At 45.4% G+C, this 18,217-nt stretch overlaps 1 protein-coding gene across 6 annotated transcripts in view; it reads right to left on the bottom strand.

Moving 5' to 3' along the window:
- ADCK1 (aarF domain containing kinase 1) overlaps positions 1-18,217 on the bottom strand; it is a 77,754-nt gene that overhangs the window by 55,432 nt on the left and 4,105 nt on the right. For all 6 annotated transcript variants that reach the window (XM_010163512.2, XM_029083903.1, XM_029083901.1 and 3 more), the window contains exon 2: positions 17,663-17,746. In XM_010163512.2, coding sequence (XP_010161814.1) covers positions 17,663-17,746 — 84 coding nt within the window. The remainder of the gene's footprint in view (positions 1-17,662; positions 17,747-18,217) is intronic.

The raw sequence follows: 18,217 nt of genomic DNA, 5'->3' as shown, positions 1-18,217 counted from the left end.
ACAACTATGGAACAGCTTTAGGTGACCCAGGACAGCACAAATCAGAAAGGAATGAAAGGATGGCCACTTCAGTTTAACACAATCAGAGACTGAAATCCAGTGCCATGCCAAAAGATCTCTGAAGATCTTTAGGGAGGATACAGCGACTGATGAAGTGAATAGGAGCTTTAAAAACAGCAACAGAAAACCTAGAACCCATTGCTACGACTGTCATCTCCTAGTTCAACAAATCTGAATAAGCATACAGTTAATCTACTACAACCTTCACTAACACTGTCAGCCTGGTAATCAAACCAACTGACAGCAGGGGTGCTGTAAGGAGATACACAACTCTAAATTGAATTGTTTTGCCTCCTTTTTGTACTATTTTTCCTGCCTACCTTTTACAAAATCTTGTTCTTATGCACACCAGATATTTCTCATTACAAATGCTTCCTTACACCAATACTAACTGATCATACTGCTGATCACAGACAGATCCACGTCTTTGGAGCTGGAATAACTCCTGGTGCAATGTATCCCATTTTAGAATCATAGAACGATTTGGGTTGGAAGGGACCTTAAATATCATCCAGTTCCACCCCCCCTGCCATCAGCAGGGACACCTTCCACTAGACCAGGTCGCTCAAAGCCTCATCCAGCCTGACCTTAAACACTTCCAGGGAGGAGCATCCACAGCTTCTCTGGGCAACCTGTGCCTGTGTCTGACCACCCTCACAGGAAAGAATTTCTTCCTAATATCTAATCTAAACCTGCCCTCTTTCAGCTTAAAGCCATTGCTCCTTGTTCTATCACTCCCTGCCCTTGTAAAAAGTCCCTCCCCAGCCTTTCTGTAGGTCTCTTCAGGCACTGGGAGGCCACTATAAGGTCTCTGTGGAGCCTTCTCTTCTCCAGGCTGAACAGCCCCAACTCTCTCAGCCTGTCCTCATAGGAGAGGTGCTCCAGCCCTCGGATCATCCTTGTGGCCTCCTCTGGACTCGTTCTAACTGGTCCATGTTTTTCTTGTGTTTCTATCTAACAATTCATTATTTGTGTAAGTTATGTATAACGTTCCTTAGGATTTACCTATGGGTCTCTGCCTGCCCACATGAGAGTAGGGCATTCCCTATGTTCCCACTCAGGCAGGTACATTGTTACTTTTTCAGACCAATGTAGTAAGATAGGGTCTGGCGACCGGAAGATATCGCGCTGTACGGAAAGGTAAGACACCCCCCTCTCTCTCTCCTAGTAGCCAATAGCATTTAGCCTGTGATGTAAGCAGGCGGAAGTGACGTAGTGAACCCACACCATATAGTACTGTGTCGCACATCATTAAACGCCATTTGCAGCATCCTCATATTGGTGTCAGTGCTCATTGGCCCAGAGACGGGGTGAGGGTTTGTCTCTGTGCCTCCTCGACCGGACGGGACGTTGCGGGATAACAACTGCAACAGACCAATACTTTTTAGTTAGTTCCCCTTGGTGCAAACCCTGGTTAAAAAGACATCCCCCCCAATTCTAAGGTTTTACTTCTATAGTTCAAAATAGTCCTAGCAGATATCAAAATCCTTCACAAATTCTGGCACAACAGTAGGTTGCCAGTGGGACAGTCAGGCCCAAGTGAGAAAAAGAGCTTTACAGCTTGCAAAGCATAAAGGACAGAGATGATCCCCTAGCATAAAGCAACAATTTCTTAGCTTCTCAGCTTCACAAACATGGGAACAAGGAGTCACACAACTACAGGATGGCCGGTGAACTCTGTACAAATGGAATGATATGCACAGTGAGCCTGCGTCAGCTGAAATTCAGAGTTGGTGCTGGGGTCCTGTACCACCAGTGCTAAAGGCACCTGAAATCAAAGCAAACACGTTTCATGACTTTTGCAGATCTTCCCTGGAGATCAGGAGGGACTTTTCCAAACCCAGGCCAGCCCATTTCACATAGAACAGACATGTAAGCTCCCAGCCTCTGAGCCATCAGGACTCTGAATTTCCATGTACGAGCACACACAGACACTGACCTCCCACCTACACTACACATACTCCCATGCTCTTCCCACTAATGCCCTGATTCACAACATGGTTCCTAACAATCCGTACAGGTGACTAAGGGGTGGCCTAGCAACAAACCCTTAGTTTGAGATGCCACTTGATTCAGGAAACATTTTTGCTGGGCTGAGGTCCATCTCTTCAGCCAGTGACTTCCCAAGCAGCTCTGAGAGGAGGAAGCAGTGTTGTTCAACCGCAGCGTGGAGCACCAGCAGTCACCTTGCTGAACCCTGCCCTTGCTGGCTGGTGCCTGCACAACCAGTGCTGCTAGCCTGCTCGTGTTCCATCTTCATTCTGCTCCAAGCTCGGTCATTTGTGCTCTGATTATCTCTCATTACTGACGACCTTGCTGTAATGAGTTTTAATCTGCCTCGTATTAATTAGAAACATTTTCATTAGCCAGCTCAATTTTAAGTAAATAGCTAATAGAAGTAACTGAGCGGCAATTAGTTATCTGTGGGGCAGTTCAGGGGAAAAATCAGAAGGGAGCAGCTGTTTCCCCTCTAGACACCTCTGTGATACAATGCACTATTCTGTCTATGTCTTCTGAGCAGGGAGAACAAGGAGCACAGGGAAGGGATGGTCAGAGACAAGGGGAAAATAGCATGCTAAAATAACTGGGATGTAGCACTTCCATGGCCACAGCATTACCTGTCTATTCTCTCCACCAACAGTTTCAGATCAAACTGTTGAATATAGGAAAATGAAAGTCAAGCTGAGTCCTGTACACCTACAGACATCACCTCTAGTGAACAAGGTTCTGCTCTTGAAGCTGTTTTACCCTGAGGGGAATCCTCTCCAGAAAACAATACCCTTGACTGCACAACATGTCCTTCAGTCCTTCACACAGGCTCTCTTTTGGGACATGTACACTTATGTGAGCTGTACTTACACATGAGGATAAGATCAGATTTGCATGAGAAGGAAGGACCAGACCTATATATACACAGACCTATAACACTTGCAAAGTCAGCAGGTTCCCAAAAGTGCCTTGTTGTCCTGATAGGGTTGGTGTACAAAGAGATGTGTCCTGTGCTTTGTTGCAGAGCACCCATGGAGGATAGGAAGCCATTCAACAGCACAGCTGCAGAAGGCACAGAGACATTTGCAGAAGCCGCAGTGAAATTAGGCATGTGTCTCGATCCATTGATCACAGTGCCTCCAGCTCCTGTTGCGAAGGCAGGTGAAATGATAATAAATTTGACATAGCATCTCTCAAAAATCTTGCTAACAAAATTAATTCAGCTCAGCTTGGATCAGACCATGTGGGATGGCAGTGAAAACAAGCTGAGGGCTGTAAAGAAACCATCTTATACAGCCTTGTGTTCAGCTGTGGTGAGGAGCTGCCAGCCATCAGTCCTATTAAGCCCCGTTCTGTTTGCTGTTTTCAGTTGCTATAAGGAAGAAGATCAACTGAGATGTGTGTTACATTCAGGAGTGTTCCCTAAACAGGAGCTGCTGACACATCCTACAGAAACCATAGACTATTGACTGAACAGCAAGAGAAGATGCTGTGCAACAAAAATGACCTGAAGTGAGAACACTCCCCAGGCAGCTATGTCCATCTAAGGAGACCCCGGGAAGGCAGTAATGTGGGAAGTGAGGGCTGGTCCTGGGCCATGGGGAGGGTTTGGGGAAGAGCTTAAACAAGGCCACAGTAGGAATTAGCTTTCACTGAAGCTCATATAGTTATAGCTATGCATAAGGGAGGCTTTGCATCAGGGAGAGGAATGTAGAGATGGTCTCTTCACTTAAAAAAAGGCCTGAAGTCCCAGACAGAAAGAGCAAAACAAACAAGGACGACTACATCAGGAGCTACTGTAAGACAGATGAACTAGTATGGTATAAATGAGAAAGAGTTTCATGATTTGTCCTCAATAATAAAACCAGATGGTGCCAAGAAGGCTGACTTGGTACATTTTCCATCTACAGGAAGGGAAACATACAGGGCGTTACTAGGATTAGTGAAGAGGTGGAAGATGAGATGAAATGAGTATGAAGGGAATCTGTTCAATGTTGAATATTCCTGGCCTTCAAAAAATGAAGGATCCTAGCAGGAGAGATAAGGATGGACACCTGACAATCTCTTCCCTTAATCCCCACACCCCATCCTGCAATAAAATGGAGCTGGAATCCACATGAAGCACTAGCAGACAGATGAGACACTGAAAGACACGCTGAAAGGTCAGGTTTAACAGGATAGATGGCCCAAGCACAGAAGGAAAGATGGTGAAAGTTCAGCTAAGTCTTACCAAGTTCAGCAGCTGAGGGTCAAGACAGGGTAGTTTCACACAGTCTGCTCTCCTAGTGTGGGTGTGCAAGGAAAAAGGAAGCACAGAGACAGTTGTTGCAGCTGGAGGGGAGAAATCGTCACATCGACTTTGTCAGTGTGGAAGAATCTGGGCTGACGTTTTTCTCTTCCCAACAGTCGAATCCCACCCTACCAGCTGCACGTCACAGCTGACCTCCAGTCAGGACCTATCTGAGTCAACGTCAGGCCATTAAACAGTGCAACAGCAGCTTCTCCCCCTTGTACATATGCAACTTCTCTCTGGCAAGTCAGTCCAACGGCCAGGGGAGCAGAGCAAGTGGGTTCCCTCTCCAACTGCCTCACAGATGGGCATCAGCATTTAGCTGGGTCACAGAACCCAGGAAGAAGGGTTTCCACTGCAGCCTGTCTAGAGATCTCAACACATCCCCTTACCAAACTGACAGAGGCAGATTCCTCTCCCCTTCTTTAATCTGAGAAGCTCTAACCTTTAAAGTACATACCTCTTCCCATACAAACAGATGCCTGAAGAGGATACAGTACCACTTGAAATACCTAGAACTGATTAAATTGTAATGATGAGGAAGCTGGGAAAGATAATAACTATGGGATTACCCTGTCAATTCCAAAAAGCTGCAGTGACTGTCACAGCACTACATCCAACAGATAGAGAGTGGCTGCAGTGCCAGTAAGTCATCATCAATGGCAAAGCGCAGTTCTATTTGAAAAAGTGTCTATGTTGAAAAAAAAAAAAAGAAAAACTAAACCCAAAACAAACCAAGAAATGTGCCTTTGTTACTCAGCGGGTCTGTTCCCTTCTGGGTATCAGTCAGAGCTGCTGACTTCAGTGAAAAACATATGTATCAATTACTGGAGCTTTCTCATCCAGCTAACACCACAGAGCTCCACACCAAGGAACGCAGCTGGTGTCTATTAGCATCCCAGCAATGTCACCACTATGGGAGACTGAGCTGGTGTCTCTTCTGATTCAGGAACAATCAATAGACTTGTTAAACTGCAATTAGAAGGTCAGATCCTTCCTTGGAGACACTCCTTTGCTTTCTCACTGAAAACAATCAGTTTGTGCAGGTGACAATGGATGCAGAATTTGGAAATAATAGGCTTATGTGGGTGCCAGTGAAGGTAGCATTTGGTCTGCTGAATCATGGCTGCTAAGAACACAAACAACAGAGAGAACCTATATTGGCTTTGAGGGTGCCACTTAAAAATAGCATGAGATAGCAGTTTAATAAAGCAAAACATATGAATATTTGACATGGCACCACAGTGAGATGAACAAAAGGAGAGCCCAGGTGAGGCCGCATGTTGGTTATTCATTATCCAAAGTAGATTACTTTTGCTCCCACAATAAGCAGAAGGAATTACCCCCAGCAGTACCAGAGGCGATTGCCTTTATTGCAGCCAGTATCACAATCAACAATATTGTACGTGTCTTCTGTGCACTTGGCTGTGGCTCACCAAGGTTGTGAAGGGAATAAAATTGAAATAATCCTTATATATAATCACATATTCAACGTTTTGTCCTTTCCATTGCCAGCTGTTGAGTCTTGCCTCTCATCTAAGAGATGAATGAGCATCCACAAGGCAGAGATGCTGCATTTGTAAATGTCAAACATATTATAAGAACCTAGAGTAAAATAGTCAGTAAAGCTGTTGGATGTCTTGTATCATTCTAATTTTAAGAAAACAGAGAGACCCTCCACCTGCAGACTCACCGTCAGCCAATATTTTATTTACAATGAATTGGGTGCAACAGGAAACATTATCAGTGGAGGGGAAGTTGGGTACACAGCCAAAAGAAAAGGAGCAGAAAGCTTCCACCTCCACATTACCTATCCCACCCAGGATCAAAGTGACCAGTCAGTGGTCTTTAGGAATGGCTCAGCCGAGGAAATTATAAAATAGATTCCTGCTCAATTGCCTGTGGAGGAATATCCCTACCCTTATCCTCCACCCTTCCAGAGAAGCAACTACATACAGCAGGAAATGGGCTTTATCAGGTGGAAATCCAGGGTGGATTTTTTCTTGATATATGAGATTCTGACTACCACAGATCACCTGTGCAAGTACCCCAAGGGGCAGAGTAAGGAAAGTGTGGTCCATCACTACCCAGTTACAACTTCCCTGTGGAAAAAACTGCAAATCAGGCAATGCTTGCCACAATTTAAAAAAAGAAAGCACCATCTAGGAATCCAGAGGTTTCAGTTTGAGTCTCATGTTAGCAAAAGTGAAGGTTCCTTTGTCAAAAGGGGGAGAATCTGGTATAACAGGCTAACACTGAACAAAAGAAAACGAAGATGACACCGCAGTGGAGATAGGCAAGAGACAATCTCCATCAACACACTAGTCAAAGACAGACAATTTCTAATGTTGACTAGAAGGTAAATTGTAAACTTAAGACAAAAGGCCTATCACAAAGGCAATCAGAACAAAACCTGACAGTAAAGTAATATTGTTAAAGAACCTACAAAGAATCAGCCCTTAATGACAACATACAATCACCGTGGATAGTCCCAAAGACAAAATTTGTACACCAAAAAGAAATTAGCAGTGCACAAGAGGAGTGTAAAGAATGAAAAGAAATCAGATGCTAGTAATCCAAAAGTAAAGCTATCTATGACTTCTATCCTCATATAATTATTTTATTAAACTATTTACATACTCCACACAGAGATACAGAAATCTCATGAAGAAGGATGAAGTCACAACGAAACAGGGAGTTGATGTCTGCAGGCAGAGGAAGATGGAAAATGGGATAAACGTGGACTTGGTTTGGTCTCTGGAAAAGAGTGGAGCTTCACTGTTCTCTTATTTAAGAAGATCGTGGCGCGAAAGAGCGCTGTACATTTATTACCACAGAGAATGTGTTCCCTTCCTGGGCAGGAACAGAGTGCTGTATGTACAAGCACTTGGCTGGAGGTGACGAACTCTGTTTAAACATTTGCCTGACAACTTGAGTGAGATTTCAAAGAAGGTAAAGCTGAAAATGTGAACAGGTCTCCTCCAGGAGGCTTATTTAAATCTAGATTATGCCTATTCTGGAGCCTAAAATAGACTCCTCTTTAATTGTGTCCTCATCAGCACCTGGGATTCACTAGCATCCCATAGTAGCCAGTCAACTATAAGACACATATCTAATTGCCTCTTTGAAAGTACAGTTACCAAGTCTACATAAATTGCTGTCCTGACTACACATAGGTTGGGTGAGCTTCTAAACACAGCCATGAGCAATCCAGATATTTTAAACTCCCCCTCCCCTGGGCTTTGACAGAAGCTTCAGTCACAGGGAGAAAGGGTGCCTCAATCACCTCCACTACAGGAAGGCAGCCATCTATGGGCCATATCACAACAGTCCCCAGAGAGCACTCCACAGGAATAATTTGAGGCAAGTAGTCTGCAACTTCCAGGGGGACTCAGTTAGGCAGAACATCACTGGTCACTTGGAACTCAACCAGCACATCAGGTCTGACCTCCCTGACACAGGGAACCCTTAGTGACCATAAAGCAGTACAGATAATGACTTTATGTCTTGTTCTAAAATGCATCAAATCCTAAGTCCAGCATTCCTCACTTCCAAGCCTTCATGATGCTGCTCAGCCATGACCCAGACAGAAGACATTGGTCCAATATCCACCATGAAGACCTCCCCTCCATATGGCAATGCCCAGACTCAAGCTGATTTTGGCAGATGATAATGAGAAAACAAAAGCTCAGTAAAAGCTTTTGGAAACCCACTCTATACTCTAGTCCTAGTTTTGCAAATTCCCCATCTTCAACCAAATATGTGTTGGCTCACAGAGAAGCACGTGTTTCTAGCAGTTATATGGGAGCTGTTAGATTTTACTATTCAGTTGCCTGAAAGAAGAAAAAGAAATCTCTTCTGTTGGCCTATTAATCTGTCATAACGAGATTCTTCATAATTAATTTGTCCCTAACAGTTGCTTTGTAATTGTAGCAAGAAAATATTTCAGGAATGGCAATTACCTCTGGTGTCAAAATGATGAGGAAAACAAATGTTCAACCATCAACAAAATGCAGTGCCTCTTCCACTCCCACTCGATGGTGGGTGACAGGACTGCACATGAGAATTACAGTGCGGTTAATTACTAGGCATGTTGCAATTGAGAATTCATTTCCCTTCTTGAGATGAAATTTGTTGAGTAATGCAGGTAGAAGCAGGGGCATCTGCCACTGGGATGGGGGCTCTGTGGGGAAGTCATCTTATCTGTACATTGCTTCTTCTTCAATTGACTACACATAGGTCCAACAATTACAAGCAGTGAACGCTTCTGTAAAATAGGTAAAGGTCCTTCATTAGCTACACATCCATCCCACCATTTCAAAGATTTTGCAAAAAGACAAAGCTTGATTTCTTTCCTGTTGCTTTAAATATAGTATCCTTCAAATAAAAACCACATGTCCGCATTAGTCTATCAATGCTAATATGAAATACAATAGGTTTCTAGGCTGTTTGTAAATGGAAGAATTAATTCCTTGGGCTGTGAGCTCATCAGATTTCAGCACGCTACAGAACCTGACATTTGACTGTTTCTGGAGTGAGATTTGCAGGAACGAAGCTAAGGCATGCACAATGTGCAGCTCATCTCTCCAGGTGAGGACCAAGCTCTGCCAGTGCTAGGAATCCCACTCCAGAAAGAGACCAGGAAGGGGAAACCTGCTGGCTCAGCTGCCATTGACACAGGTGTGCCAAGCCACAGCTTGGGGGAGCTGTCCTGCCTGGGGCCAGCAACGGAGCCACCCAGTGCCTGGGTCTCAACTTTCTCAGAAAACTAGGCCTGTGGCGTATCTTTGCCACATGAGTTGCTAATGAATGTAAGACCTGGTAGGGCAAGTCTGTACCCAACCTGTCAGCGGCACGGTGGGGGCCAGACAGGCAGCAGACAGGGTTGAAGCATCGGGAGAATTAAGGGCAGAGCTGGGGCAGGCTGCAGGAGAATCAGGAGAGCAGGGAGCTGGTTCAGGCCTGTACAGGATGGCAGCACAAGTGAACAGAGAGGACAGCCATGCAGGGCTAGCGAGGGAAGCTGCACACATTCAGACAGGGATATACCAGGAGAGGTGCATGCACAAAGCTGCTTCTACCTGCATCCTGCTCGGTCCTGAGCCACGTTACCAAACACCTGCTCTGCTACCCTAAAATATAAATGTAGGTTTAAAAGAATCAGACATCACCCTCACTCCTGGTACAGACTCAGTCCCTGGCCTGTGGCTTCTGTGGCCAGTGGAGGTCAGGGAAAGTTGCAGTTGATCTAACCCTGCCGGTCAGGGAGGCAGGAGCTGGTGTAGCTCTTGGGAGCCCTTCAGAAGCCTCAGGCTGCAGATGGCTCTTGTCTTCAAGCACACGGCCCAGTACAAGCATCAGCTCAGAGCAAGGAAAGCATGGTTCCAGCTAACAGCCTTGCTGTGTCTCACTCCCCATCGCTCAGGAGCCATCATTTCGTTACAACAATGTTCCCCAGTGAAGGATCACCACTCTGTGTATTGGCAGTGAATAACTCCCAGTTCAGACTGCCACAGCAAAACCTCAGCTTACTGCAAGTAACAGAAGCGGTGAATCTGTCCTGGAGAGGAAGAGGAGAGACAGAACAGGCAATACCAGAGCACTCCAGAGATGCTACTACTGGGCTCTGGAAATGCCCAGCTGTGCTGCCTGACTCTGAACACAGAGGAAAGGTCCCAAGGGAAGAAAGTGAATCTTCCCTACTTCTCTTCACACAACAGTCCTAGGATAAACAAACAGGAGTGCAAAGCGTGCTGCCCTTCAGCAATCCTGCAAAAAACAACTTGCATTCAGAGCAACCCTACAATAACAAACAGGCCGTGCAGTTACAGAGTTCACAGGCAACTCAAAAACAAGGACATTTTCAAACATAGACTGCAGGGGCAGTAAAGACATTTTAGGAGCTGTTTGTTTTGAAAACCAGTTCTGTCAGTGATCTTTTCAGTGAATTTACCTCTAAATTCAGCAAAGCAGGCAAGACAGTAAACGGATCCAGGCTTGGCAGGAGGCATTTCATAAAGCACTGTGCATGTGTGTATCTGTGCACGTGTGTATATGTGCATGTGTGCATATGTGCAGGTTCACATACAGATTCATTGTTAAAGTGGGGCTACGAACAGAGTGGAGGCTGTATAAAGATGACCCTTGTCACTATGTTTGTCTGCTCCCTGTGGGCCCCTTCCAAGTCACTTCAGCTCAGTACACTGACAAAAACAAGTTGTTACTGGTGTCAGACCTGCCAAGATGATGCTGCTGCAGAGGAAGGAACAGCAAGCTGCTGTGAATGGTGCACCATCAGCAGAATTCACAACCACTTTGAGACAGAACTCTCAAATTAAAAAAAAAAAAAAAAAAGAAAAACAAAACAAAAAAGAAACCCCAAACCAATTCTATGGGACCAAAAGTAGGCTTAACTAAACTAGCAGTGAATGCAATTACCATCTTGGATTTCCTCCTCCAAAGCCATCTTTTAACCTTTGAATCTGTCTTGAAAGTGGCTATTTCAACAGAAGCACTCACATCCTGAACACACAGGCACAAGTCTACAGGAAGACAGAAGTGCCCGTCCAGATGTACAAAAATGCAGACACGTGCCCTCATCACCAGATTTCTAGGCAGGGCACTTGAACACCCTAGTCAATAAAGAGCAGCTTCCAAACCTGGCACTGAACTTTACATTTTGTTTTGTTCCTAGACTCCAACTCAAGAGAAACATAGCTTCATTTATTCCTAGTCCCCAGGAATAAAGGAATCTGGGGCACCAGATGAAGGAAGACAGCAGAGTTCCCTTCAGAGACAGCTTCCCTTCAAGTATGCAAACAGGATGGTCCCCAGATAGATAAAAGGGTTTGCCTGGAACCCACTGAGACACCTTCAATGTTGCCAAGAAGTCCAGAGAAGTGTTTCCAAGACATCACCCACCACAGCAATTCCCTCAGCACTGACTTAACAGCCTAAATGAAGACACTGGCTTGACAGTAAGGCAAGATAATCATGTGCTACCCTCCAGCATATCCTGTTATCAGATTCACTTTGGGAAAAATGGGATAAGGTCACTGGTTTAGCAGAGCAAATCTACAGTATTCAGTCCTGCTCTGAAATTACAGCCTGGCCTGGTGAAATATCCTCTGCACACCACACCAGTTCCACACCACAACAGTCACTCCTGTTTCTACATCTCTGTACTCCTAATTTGGAGTCCTTCAAGCTGGTGTTTCATCGCAAGCTGAATACAGTAACCTTTGAAAGTGAAACAGAATCCACAATATGGGTGGACTCAAGGACTCAAAGGACAAGCAGAACAACTTCGAGAAGCCCAGTTTCCCATTGCAAGTACTGATGTGTCTCTATCCCCAAATGAATCTTTTAGGTATCTACCTTTCCAAGTCTCAGAGAAGATTATTTAAATTCTCAAGCCAGCTGTCTTCCTGTTTTTAAAACAGGTAAAGCACTGGCTACCTGTCAGCTTTACTGATTTTACAGGTGGCTTCTGACAACCAAGTCATATAAACTGGCCAGTAGTTCAAGGCTACACAATCCTTCATTGAGAAAACATCCCTACTTAGGGCCTGATCCAAAGTCAATGGGACCAGCCTTAAGTTACTTCCAGCAGCATCCTATGTAATTCCCATTTTCTTCTTTCTTTCTGTCTTTACACAGGCCTTCAACCCTTTGAGAAATCCTATGTGCATATATATTTGCACCACCCACATCTAGGGTGAAAATCTAGGCAAATAAATATATCTCAACCATGAGCTCTTCAAAGAAGATACCATCTCTTGCCATATCTCTTGACTTTGCACTGCAGAGTGTTCATTTCACAGTGGAACTCAAGGCATAGACCAAACACTAAATAACATTATTTCTTCACTTTCCATTTGCTCTTTTTATAGTGCTGCTCATGGCGCAGGCTCCTCGCAGCCCACACCCTTCAAGGGCTTCCTAATGGTTTCCTCACTGCACCACCGAGATGCTCTTCAGATATTCCTCTGGCTATTATGTGCCTCTTAGCAGCTCTAAGGGAGCAAAAGTCATGAAGTCTTCAGGGATTCAAATGAAAAGGGATAGCCCCACCTGGAGGAGAGAAGGCTAAAAGCTCCCAAGGCACACAGTTCACTCCTGCTAGAGAGGAGTGAGAAAGACAAAGGAGCACTTAGGCAAGTGGTGTGCCTGACACCTCACACTCATGCTCTTGGAGTGAAGCACTTCAGGGACAAGGGGGTATAGCTAGGAAAAAAGTGCAATAAATGAGGCACTGCCTCTTGCCCCTCCCTTCTCTCCTCCTGCCTCCTCCAAAAATGTCACAGTGAGATGGCTCATCTCTCTCAATACATCACTGTAGAGGACTGAAGAACATCCTGTTTAATAGGCACACATCCCCAAAAAAATGGACCTTCCTAATGCTACAAAATTAAAAGCTAGAGATGCTGTGGCCACGATGTTCAGCTGACACCACTCTAGACAGCAGGAGGAGGAAAAGGAAGTTTCTTGTAAGATTTATTTTACAGCTTGTTATGTGTTTTCAGCACCAAGCTTTCATGCTTTATGTGTTGGCAGGAAGTTTGCTAGACAGCAGTGCCCAAATGTAGAGTCATCAAGCCACCAGCTGGCCCTGCTAGTAGCTTTTTTAGACTACATTAGCATTGACCATGCCTTTTACACAAAGAGATATCCTAGGGAGCACATAATAGGGCAACCTAACACGATCAGCTCTGGGACTGTGGACAGGCTGTGAAGCTCTTCATCTCTGCTAGTGGTTCCCATTTAGCTTGGTGGCAGAAAATCCCTGTCACCTAATGGTTATTCCATGTCTCACAGGGAAGCTCATTTGCTTCTCATCCCAGTTCACCACAGGCTGAAGCACAGGCAAAGACAACCACCACCACACATGCTGGCTGTGGTGTAGAGCAGCCCCCAATCCCCATTCACAGTTGCCTTTTTGAAGGAATGCCATGGAGAGCTCCTAGGGATTTCTCCCTGCGGATGCAGTCTACCTCCGTCATGAAGAAACTATTTTAGGGCATGACTTCGTATTATTTAAGGCACACAGAATCACAAGGGAAGTCCAAAGACACGGGCTACTTCGTTGAACTGTCCAAAAACTGTAGGTTATTTTTTAAAAACACACACACAGATGTACACCCACTCATTTTCTTCCCAGAATCCTTCAGTTGAGCAACTTCACTATGAGACACAGCTCGTTTTGGAAACACTCATCCCACTGTGAGAAACAAACACAACAAACAACAGGAATAGCCTCCAAGGAGCAAGAAATCATATTCTGTGTAATGATGGCACAAGGGTACGCTTTCCAAATATCTGCTCAGATACTAACAGCCCAATAACCAGGAGCGTGAATGAAAACACCCTCATTCTGCTCTCAAAAGGACAAAAGTTCATTAACCTCCACAAATGAATTTTCCCTGACAAAGCAATTCTGTAGCCAACAAAGTTAATTCAAGAATGGATTCCCACTGCCTCCCAAGACACCTTGACCATAGATCCTTTCTCTCCTTGCTATCTCCTCTCCATTAAAAAAATACCTGTATCCACATCCACAGCAGTAATATTTTGTCTTACATAGGAAAACAACAAAAAAATGCTCTGCTCAAGATTTTCAACTGTGGCCACTAGTGTCAAAATCTGGAAGATGACCAACCTATTCCAATCCTCTTACTACACTGACAACAACTCAGAAGCCCACTGATGCCAGATCTTAAGCAAACTGCATGTTGTAAGATACCTCCTGACTGACAGCAGGATCAACAGAAATTGATGCCAGCAGTACAGGAAGTGTCAACCAAGACATCCAGGTGCTACAATGAGAGACACACTGGAAATGTCACAGGTTAGGCTGACCTGAGACTGAGGAGGCAAGCACTCAAGGAGACAAAAACTCAAGGAGGCAGAAGAATGTCAGAGAAATACAGCACTCTACAGAACAAAATAGTTTGTTGAGAAAGCAATAGGTAGGGAAATGGCACTGAGCAGGCTGCCCTCCTTCCTCCTCTGACCCAGCACAAGCAGGGGCAGAAACGGAAAGAAATGCCCAAGCTCACATGTGCAAAGTTGGCCAGAATCATTTAATGAAACAGACATGAAGTGGAAAAAGTCCTTATCTCCCTAATGCTCCTGATACTAGACCTACAGACATCCAATGTCTTGGGGTTAACCATGGCTACCACTGGCCATCATCAGTACACTGGCATTAACATCATATGCAGGAAAAGGGCAGACATGTCGGAAAAGGATTCTTAACTCAGGAAAAAGACCAAGTTACCTATGTGGTCCAGCCACCAGTGGTGAGATGAAGCAACCACTGGGATGGACATAAAGCCTAACCACTTAAGCAGGTTCATCCCTGCTACAAGCAAGGGCAGGAATGGAAAAGATAAGACATTTTTTCTCTCGACTGTTGCTGAGAAAGGCCTGTGGGTGCCATCAGGAAGGTGGATTCTTGTCTCTCCTGGCTGACAGGAGAACCAGAAAGAGGCAAACCAACACCAGGGACACACAGTGAATTTCCAGCTACTGCTTCCTGCCTCATAGAGGCACGTAAATACACCCCCAATCTGCTGGCCATAAAAAGGTGCTGAGAACTGAGAGGCTGAGAGCATTAGCAACAAAAGCGGCCTATGAGGGACAGAAAAACAGAGTGAGATTGAAGAGAATTCCTTGGAGCTAAGTGGGAACCTGGCTGAAAGCCCCTGGGGAACCCATTTCCTTCTTAATCTGCTTTGCATTTAATTGTTTCCTAATGAATACATCCCTGTTTGGCCCCAACAGGCTCAGGGACTGGTGCTGCCATTGAGGCTTCCCATCTCTCATCTGCGGCCCTGGGTAATTTAGGGCTCCAGTTTAATGGTTGACCAGGAATCCGTGGAGAATGAGTTAAGCATTATCATTTGCACCGGTGTAGCACACACCAGTATGCTGAGTAGCAGGAGGAGATGCACACACAAAGTGTTTTTCTACTCCCAGCTGCAAGCCTGTCCCAGACACACATGCAGCTGCACCCCCTCACCGGAGACAGAGGCACAGCAGCTGCACCCAGACCTGCTGGCACTATCCGCAGTCCCAGGGTCACCAAATCCCTGCCTCATAGAAGCTCTGTTCCAAGCACAGCACCAAAAGTGAAGCTGGAAATCGGTAACCAATTCAATATGCATGCTTAAAAGAAAATCCAAACTCCTGGCATATGAAGAGGAGGTTAAGCTGGCTTCACTCGAAGGACAGAAAGCCAAGAGAGGACAATGAATGGCTGAGAGTACCAGAGATGTACCCAGGACAGAGGCAAATAGAAGCAACATCTGAGTACATATCCTTCACACACAACACTTACTTGGGAGGGGCATTTATATCCTCTTGGCCCCATCCAGTGATTAACATTTAGTACCAACTCCAATGGGGGAATTTCTTAGAAGTCATTCTGAGCTAGTCTGAGATCAACAAAGTCACAGTGTTAAAAGACCTGCAAGATGGTAAAGACTTGGTTGCCATCCACTTAGAGCTGCACTGAGATAAAGGGTTTGGTGTGCAATTGCCCAGGCCCAAAAAATTCTCCCCTGCCAAGCTGATGCTTTGCTAGCAGAAGCACTACAGGGATGTTGCTGAGGAACCCACAAGGGCTGTCACTGTCAGGCTCAGTGGTGGCTCTCCATAACACCTGCCAACATCAGGATAGGCCTCCACAAGCCAACCAGTTTTGCTAACTCATGCTATGCCTGCACCTACTTCCTCCTCTCTGTCGCCTACCTTGTTCCTCTTCATGCAGCCAAAGGCTAGTGCCAGCCATGCCACAGAGTCCTCTCGTGCCATGCTGACGTGCTGTGCTCGCCACTGGCTCTGCCACACGCAGCGGCTGACTCCGTTAGTCTTGGCCGCCAAGTAGGGAGAGCACAGCCCTGTGCAGTGCCAGCAAACAGGGCCCTTTCTGGCTGCCTGGGGCATGAACTGACAAACCATCAAAACCTGCAGGAGAGAGGTTAATGAAGCCATGGAGAGACATGGCAAAAGGTCGGGAATTTGCAAGGGCTGCTGCAAACTGCTGCCAAATGACAAGCTGTCCACAGCACTGATAGCTCCACAACTTGGGTGTCACTCAAGAAAGCTACAAGCAGCCCTTCTGCAAACCAGGTTTCAAAGGCATTTGGCAGAGACATGGGCAGATGGAAAGCGAAGCTCCAGACTCCAACACATCGATCTTCAGTTTATGGCAGAGCATCAGTGCTGCTCACCTGGGATGAGGCACAACAGCTTAGCATCTTTAAACAGGACAGAATGAGAACAAGCCCCAAGAACCCTCTCTGTAAACTATCCCCAAAATTCTAAGCCCACACTGATGGTGCTGTGGATTTTCTGCCAAAGGAATACTAAAGCATGCTGGAGCACAGTGCCACTGATTTCTACCTGGCCCGCTGCTGTTTCCAGATTCGGTGTCCCTCCAGTCTGAGAGTCCCTGGAGAGCACCACCCCATGCATTACAACCACACCAGTGGCCTAAATCCTACATGCACTAAGAAGAAAAATGAGGTTAAAGAACTTACTTCAAACATACTGTGCAGACTGGCCTAATTCATCACAAGCTGTATTTCCCACTCAAAAGAGGCCCTGAGCTGGAATAGCCGAGAGACCCTGGCTACGTACACCACATGCACTCATCTAAAACTCAGTGTCACTCACAGCTCAAAGTATTGTAGGGCTGCAGGCTGGAATGAAAGGTGCAGCACGGGACTGAGAGGAGCAACAGGGGTGCTTATCTTCTCACTAGAAATGCTTTTTCTGTTTATGTTAATCAGTGACATCAAAGCAGAACAGTATGTTTTGCAATGTACCTTTCTTTGCCCAATTCTGATTTCTTCACAGATCCACAAGCCTGATTCATTCCTTTTATTTCCCCTCCAACACATTCCTTTTACTTAAAACCCCCAGCCTTCATTTTATGGCCATCACCAACCAATAAGCAGGTTAAGAAATCACTGCCAGTCCCCTCCCAGCACAACCAGTCCAGGCAGCAGAGAACTGGTGACAGAGCCCACGTGCATCTTATCCCATACGCTGAGAACTTGAATCTCTCATGGACATAAGTGAGCACTGGTTGCATGAGGTTACTCTTGATGAGAGATCTTCTCCACTGGGTGATGCAGGTCCTGCAAGGATCCTATGTAATATGCAGCACAGGTTGCCTCTGCTGTTACCAATTTGGTAGAAGGCATACTGAACTATTAAGCTGACAGCTTGATGGTTTTGCTTTACAGCAATGGCTTTGGCAACACACCCATGCCTTGCTGTTTCCAAGGAACACAGTCCAGTGCTTTCACCTACCTGTGATTTGAGGAAATCATACTCCTCTGATCCATATGGGACGCTCCGAAGGGAGGTGAGGTAGTCATACGTGATAACTGCCGTCTGCAAATGAAACCAGAAATGTTGAGCAAGCTCTGCAGTTATCTTGGGTCACAACAACAAAAGTTCTGTTAGGAAGAATGTAGGTAGCCTAGGTTCCAAAGTTTTGGCTCCACAGTGGAGTTTACAGTAACAAACCCATACAAATTTAAATGAAAATATTTAAATTCCAATGAAAGATTCACATTTATTTCAATTAAAAGATTTTAATTTAAATTAAAATGTCAAAGCAGTGCAGGGACCTCATTGATATATAAATAACCAACACTTGGCACTCCTATACTATCTTCCATTGGAGAAGCTCAAAGCATTTTCATAATCTCTGTACAGCACCTTGCACAGTGGACTCCCATTCTCTATCAGCTTCCACAATAAGGTCTGTTGCTAGTAATAGAGACCATGAAGACCCTGTTTGTGCCCTACCAGTTATCCCACAATTCATCTTTACAACTGCAACCTGCCTAACCACACTGG

Source organism: Antrostomus carolinensis, unplaced genomic scaffold (genome assembly GCF_000700745.2).
Source record: "Antrostomus carolinensis isolate BGI_N321 unplaced genomic scaffold, ASM70074v2 scaffold9792, whole genome shotgun sequence".
Taxonomy (NCBI): Eukaryota; Metazoa; Chordata; class Aves; order Caprimulgiformes; family Caprimulgidae; genus Antrostomus; species Antrostomus carolinensis.
The sequence above is the reverse complement of the archived record's forward strand: the minus strand, read 5'-3'. Positions and strand labels throughout refer to the sequence as shown.